Source organism: Tachysurus fulvidraco, chromosome 15 (assembly GCF_022655615.1).
Source record: "Tachysurus fulvidraco isolate hzauxx_2018 chromosome 15, HZAU_PFXX_2.0, whole genome shotgun sequence".
NCBI lineage: Eukaryota > Metazoa > Chordata > Actinopteri > Siluriformes > Bagridae > Tachysurus > Tachysurus fulvidraco.
The window spans coordinates 23922401-23929900 of NC_062532.1; the positions used below are offsets into that span (position 1 = coordinate 23922401).

Genomic DNA, 7500 nt, shown 5'->3' on the forward strand with positions numbered 1-7500 from the left:
CTCGGGACCCCTCACATCCAGCACTCACTCTGGACCCCTCACATCCAGCACACTCACTCAGGACCCCTCACATCCAGCACACTCACTCACTCGGGACCCCTCACATCCAGCACACTCACTCACTCAGGACCCCTCACATCCAGCACACACACTCACTCGGGACCCCTCACATCCAGCACACTCACTCACTCGGGACCCCTCACATCCAGCACACTCACTCACTCGGGACCCCTCACATCCAGCACACTCACTCACTCGGGACCCCTCACATCCAGCACACACACTCACTCAGGACCCCTCACATCCAGCACACTCACTCACCACTCACTCGGGACCCCTCACATCCAGCACACTCACTCACTCAGGACCCCTCACATCCAGCACACTCACTCGGGACCCCTCACAGCCCAGTCTACACTGTACATGTCATTCTGTTACACTGTGGAGCTTCTGTCACTAAAACTAATTCCCCGCATGTGAAAACAGACCTGACAATAAAGCTGATTCTGATTCTGATTCTGTTGTGGACTTGCCCCGGTGTTTTGGGTTGTTGTCCTGTTGCATCACCCACCTTTTACATAGTTTCAGCTGATGTACAGACATTGTCACATTATCCTGAAGAATTGTCTGATATACTTATGAATTCATCTCCACCTCAGTGACTGTAACTGGCCGGGCCCCGGTGCAGCAAAGCAGGCCCAAATCATCATGTTTTCTCCACCATACCTTACAGTTGGGATGATGTTCTCATGATGATATGCCATGAACTCTGAACTATGAAGTCCACAGAAACCTGAGAGAACACATGAAGCGAGAGAGAGAGAGAGAGAGAGAGAGAGAGAGAGAGAGAGAGAGTGTGTGTTTGTGTGTGTGTGTGTGTGTGTGTGTGTGTTCGTGTTCCTCCTAGTGGTCATGGTCAGAACTACATATTGCAGAGTAAAGAGTGAAATACCTGCTGGACTGATTGCTAGCATTAGCATTACCGTTAGCACACCGTGACTCAGGGGTGTTTATGGTTATCTCACATTTCAGAGTTATAATTCATTTTAATTTGTCTAATTTGTGTAAAGTTAAAGCGGTTGAAGCTGATTTACTCATTTGCCTAATTTGTACATTTAGGGCAAAAACGTGGATGAAAATGATTACAAAATACAAATAAAATATATACACGGTTGATTTTTATGTAGATGAATTGTAGCGGTGTAGAAAGTGTGTAGATGTGAGAATAATGTTTATTGTGTACTGTGGTAGTGCAGCTGATGACAAGGATGGACGGGAGGCGCGTTCACGAGGGCTCTCGCAGGGCGGGGACGCGCGGGCGCAGGGATGAGCTGGTGAGAGGAACCCGGATGCTGATGCTGATGGAGAGAGAAGAAGGAAGGAGAAGGAGGAGAAGATAAAAAGAGGAAATCCACACACAGAGTTATGATCCACCGGGCAGAAGACGCGCTACAGCCAGCGTTTGGAACACGGAGCGTTTAAAGGGCAACGGCAATGAAATAGAAGTGAAGCTGACAGGAACCGGGATTCGCCATTTTTCTCCTCAGGATGTCCGGAAACCGGGAGACGGGAGCAAAGCGCTGGGAGGAGCTGCTGTGAGGAAGACGAGGATAATACTGAAGCTGCTCTTCATCATCATCATCATCATCATGCTGGATATCCTCAGAGAAACGCTTTGTAACTAAAAGAGGACAAAAGCACAGTGACTGTGATCCTGCTGAGGAAATTCTGTCTGTCTGTCTGTCTGTCTGTCCGCTCTGTCCCCGGTCTGTCTCTGTCTCTGTCCCCGGTCTGTCTGTCTCTGTCCCCGGTCTGTCTGTCTCTGTCCCCGGTCTGTCTCTGTCTCTGCTCCACACCCGGATGCGCGGCCTGGACAACACCGCGGCTCAGCTAACGGGACACACACACACACACACACACACACACACACACACACACACACACACACACACACACACACACACACACACACACACACACATCCTACTTGGGCTGTTACAAATTGACTGAAACGGGAACATTTCTAGGAGTCAGAGATGGATATGGCATTATGTATTAGATGACAGGCGTATTTATTTATTTATTTATTTATTTATTTATTTATTTATTTATTTAACCCTAACACCATATCAATGTCAATAACTGGGTCACGTCCGGCATCCGAGTCATTTGTGTCTTAATGAAAAAACCCCTTGCAGCATCTTCACCATTCAGTAAGAAATGATCTTCAGATTTTTATGATCACAGGAATCTCCTCATCACAGACTGTCACACAAAGCTGGATCACAGCGACCCGGAAACGATTCAAACCTTTTCGCCTATTCAACAAGGCAGCTAAAGAGGAAGAGGAGCATCAGCATCAGCATCACCCGCATCCCATCTGTAATGTCGGACAGGCGTGTGACATCATCACGGAGGACGCAGCGACGCCCACTGAACCGGAAGTGACAGGGATTTCTTTATTTTTGTGGTCACTCATTGAAACTGTTAATTACTGAGCATCATGTCCAGTAAAGAGGTGTCCAGCAGTCACCCTGCTCAGTATGTTGGGCCTTATCGCCTGGAGAAGACACTGGGGAAAGGACAAACAGGTACATCACATCATCTCATCACATCATCACATCATCACATCACATTACATCATCACATCACATTACATCATCATATCACATCATCACATCACATTACATCACCACATCATCACATCACATTACATCATCTCATATCATCACATCACATCATCACATTACATCATCACATCACATTACATCATCACATCACATTACATCACCACATCATCACATCACATTACATCATCACATCATCACATCACATCCTCACATTACATCATCACATCATCTCATCATCACATCATCTCATCACATCATCACATCATCACATCACATCATCACATCACATTACATCACCACATCATCACATCACATTACATCATCACATCATCACATCATCACATCACAGCATCACATCACATTACATCATCACATCACATCATCACATCACATTACATCATCACATCACATTACATCATCACATCACATGATCACATCATCACATCACAGCATCACATCACATTACATCATCACATCACATCATCACATCACATTACATCATCACATCACATTACATCATCACATCACATGATCACATCATCACATCACAGCATCACATCACATCATCACATTACATCATCACATCACATCACATTACATCATCACATCACATTACATCATCACATCATCACATCACATCACATTACATCATCACATCACATCACATCACATCATCACATCAACACATCACATTACATCATCACATCACATTACATTTAATTATTTACAGACATTTAAACCACTCATAGAGACTTACAGTTGTGTTTCACACTGAACTGAGATCAGATTTATATCATGGACATTCATATCATATTCATATCATGGAAATATTAGAGGCAGGAATTTTTGTATTTACTGAGAAGAATCAGGTGTGTGTGTGTGTGTGTGTGTGTGTGTGTGTGTGTGTGTGTGTGTGTGTGTGTGTGTGTGTGAGAGAGTTACTCTGTTATTGTAATGTTTATTTGGCAGTAACAGTATAGTTACAGGTTACAGTTATACTGTTGTACACAAATCAGAGATTATATATATATATTATTATTATTATTATTTTATTTAACAACTTAATATATATATAATAGAACATATCACAATGTAATAAATTGCAGTTAATTTATTTTTGTAATTTTTATTTTTATGTTTAAAAGCAGAATGTTAACAGCAGCAACACTTTTGCAGTAAAGCTTCATATTGTGTGTGATAGTGAGTGATGGTGTGTGTTGGCGTGTGATGGTGTGTGATGGTGTGTGATTGTGTACAATGGTGTGTGTGATGGTGTAAGATGGTGTGTTGGTGTAATATGGTGTGATGGTGTGTATGATGGTGTAAGATGGTGTGATGGTGTACGATGGTGTATGTTGGTGTAATATGGTGTGATGGTGTACGATGGTGTGTGTTGGTGTAATATGGTGTGATGGTGTGTATGATGGTGTAAGATGGTGTGATGGTGTACGATGGTGTGTGTTGGTGTAATATGGTGTGATGGTGTACGATGGTGTGTGTTGGTGTAATATGGTGTGATGGTGTACGATGGTGTGTGTTGGTGTAATATGGTGTGATGGTGTACGATGGTGTGTGTTGGTGTAATATGGTGTGATGGTGTACGATGGTGTGTGTTGGTGTACAATTGTGTGCGATGAAGTGTGATGGTGTAATATGGTGTTATGGTGTACAATGATGTGTGATGGTGTGTGATGATGTGTGATGGTGTACAATGATGTGTGATGAAATCTGATGGTGTATGATGGTGTACAATAGTGTGTGATGAAGTCTGATGGTGTGTGATGATATGTGATGGTGTGTGACGGTGTGTGATGGTGTCTGATTGTGTAATATGGTATGTGATGATGTGTGATGGTGTACGATTGTGTATGATTGTGTGAGATGATGTGTGATGGTGTACGATTGTGCATGATGGTGTGAGATGATGTGTGACGGTGTGTGATTGTGTGTGACGGTGTACGATTGTGTATGATGGTGTGAGATGATGTGTGATGGTGTACGATTGTGTATGATTGTGTGAGATGATGTGTGATGGTGTACGATTGTGTATGATGGTGTGTGATGGTGTGAGATGATGTGTGATGGTGTACGATGGTGCATGATGGTGAGTGATGGTGTGTGACGGTGTGTGATTGTGTGTGACGGTGTACGATGGTGTGTGATGATGTCTGATGGTGTGTAATGGTGTATGATGTGATGGTGTGTGATGAAGTCTGGTGGTGTTTGATGATGTGTGATGGTGTGCGATGGTGTACGATGGTGTGAGATGGTGTGTGATGGTGTGTGATGTGTGATTGTGTACCATGGTGTGTGATTGTGTGATATGATGTGTGATGATGTGTGATGGTGTGTGATGTGTACGATGTTGTGAGATGGTGTGAGATGATGCGTGATGGTGTACAATAGTGTGTGATGGTGTGTGTTGCCGTGTAATGGTGCGTGATGGTGTGTGACGGTGTACAATAGTGTGTAATAGTGTAAGATGGTGTCTGATGGTATGTCTTGGTGTGTGATGGTGTACAATGGTGCGTGTTATGGTGTACAATGTTGTGTGCTGTTGTACGATAATGTGTGGTAGTGTAATATGGTGTGATGGTGTACATTGGTGTGTGATGGTGTGTGATGGTATAATATGGTGTGTGTTGGGGTACGATGGTGTGTGTTGGTGTACGATGGTGTTTGATGGTGTGTGATGGTGAGCAATGATGTGTGATGATGTAATATGGTGTGATGGTGTGTGATGGTGTGTGTGATGGTGTAATATGGTGTGATGGTGTGTGATGGTGTGCGTGATGGTGTAATATGGTGTGATGGTGTACGATAGTGTATGATGGTGTGTGTTGGTGATACAAAATGGAGTGTTTGCGTGTTGTATATAACACAATACACACACACACACACACACACACACACACACACACACACACACACACACACACACACACAAACAGACAGTCTCTTCTGTATGTTTTATTAAGATAGTAATATCTCCACAAACAGAACTCTCTTTCACACTGTCTGTTTCATGTAAATGTCACACAGCCCCCTGGTGGACACTCAGGTGTGAGGCTTGTCGGAACTGTGTGAGCCGGTCTCCAAGTCGACACATCGCAGGGTGATCTCCACACTTAGACTTTTTGGTTACTAAAGACTGTTTTAGTTAAACTTAACTGTTAACTCTATAATTACTACAAAAATACTGAGAAAACTCCTCAGACGTGGATGAGAATGACTTCTTTATTGTGGTCAATCAGCCAACAAATTCTAAGAGAAATTGCCAAATTAAAAGTAACAAATGAAAACCCCCAAAAAGAGTCATGCAAAAATCAATCAAGAAAAACAAGAACTCTCGCGACGTCCTTGCAAAAATAAAAACCACCCACCTTGACCCGCGGACACGGGCACGCGCCTGTGCGCACACACCTTCGCCCCCGAAGAACCAAAAAAAAACCTCAGATATCTTCTCAATATATACCCTGGCGCTCCTAGGAGCCCAGGTGCCATATCACCTTATTTACCGGAATCATCTCCTATGTTTTCTAAATACACTGACCAATTTCCCCTTATTTCCCATTACCTTTCACCCATATGCCCATTTATGGATTTCCCTCCCCTTATTTTTCAGGGCCTAGGTCTGTGGACCACTGTTTTTTTCATTCTACATAACATGTTATTGCTATGGACCAAGGTCTGAGAACCATGGTCTTAATTTTCCATAACAATTTATGAGCTAAGGTCTGGGAACAATGGTCTTTTCCCTTCTACATAACAAGTTGTTATTACAAATGTGCTCAGACTGACTAGGCCTAACAGCCCCGAATCTGGTTGCAATAAACATCTTTGTCCTACAACATCACCTACATATGTCTTATGACAGCAATTGTAATATTTTGCAAGGCCTAATACTTTACTTTGGTTATAGTATTGTAAGGAATAATATTTTAATTATTTCTACTAAGATTTTTTACAACAGGCTCCTCAGGTTACAGGGACATTCACACTCTCCTTGTTAACCTGTCTCTGTGTGTGTGTGTGTGTGTGTGTGTGTGTGTGTGTGTGTGTGTGTGTGTGTGTGTGTGTGTGTGTCTTCAGGTTTGGTGAAATTGGGAGTCCACTGTATCACAGGACAGAAGGTGGCTATAAAGATTGTAAACAGGGAAAAACTCTCAGAGTCTGTCCTCATGAAGGTAAAACACACACACACACACACACACACACACACACACACACACACTCATTCTACACACACGCAAACACACACACACACTCATTCCCACACACACACACACACACATACATTCATTCCACACACACACAAACAAATGCGTATGCACTCACAAACACATGTGCACACACACACAAACACACACACACACACACACACACACACACAGTCACACACACACACACACACACACACACACAAACTATTGTGCAAAATATTCAGTTATTATTTTGGTTTGGTTTATTTAGTTGTAGTTTTGTTTGCTAGTTTGGATACTTTGATTAAGCTTAGTTTTATTTAGTTTGTGTGTATTTGTGTGTTTGTGTGTGTTTGTGTATTTGTGTCTTTGTGTGTGTGTGCAGGTGGAGAGAGAGATCGCCATTTTGAAGCTAATCGAACACCCACATGTCCTCAAACTACATGATGTGTACGAGAATAACAAATATCTGTGAGTGTAAACACACCTTTATTTCTGTGTGTGTGTTTGTGTGTGTGTTTATGTGTGTGTATATGTGTGTGTACATGCATGTGTGTATATATGTGTGTACATGCATGTGTGTATATGTGTGTGTGTACATGCGTGTGTGTATATATGTGTGTTCATGCGTGTGTGTATATATGTGTGTGTACATGCATGTGTGTATA

At 42.7% G+C, this 7500-nt stretch overlaps 1 protein-coding gene across 5 annotated transcripts in view; it reads left to right on the forward strand.

Moving 5' to 3' along the window:
- Positions 1–1013: 1013 nt before the first annotated feature.
- Positions 1014–7500, forward strand: part of brsk1b (BR serine/threonine kinase 1b) — a 24676-nt gene continuing 18189 nt past the window's right edge. For 3 of the 5 annotated variants that reach the window (XR_007137979.1, XR_007137980.1, XM_047801174.1), the window contains exons 1-3: positions 1018–2591; positions 6723–6817; positions 7218–7303. Coding sequence is in view for 3 of the 5 variants with exons in the window: in XM_047801174.1 (XP_047657130.1) it covers positions 2504–2591; positions 6723–6817; positions 7218–7303 (269 nt within the window). In the remaining 2 variants the exon portion in view is untranslated. Of the gene's footprint in view, positions 2592–6722; positions 6818–7217; positions 7304–7500 lie in introns of all 5 variants that reach the window. The other 2 variants (XM_047801175.1, XM_047801177.1) reach the window with 2 other exon arrangements.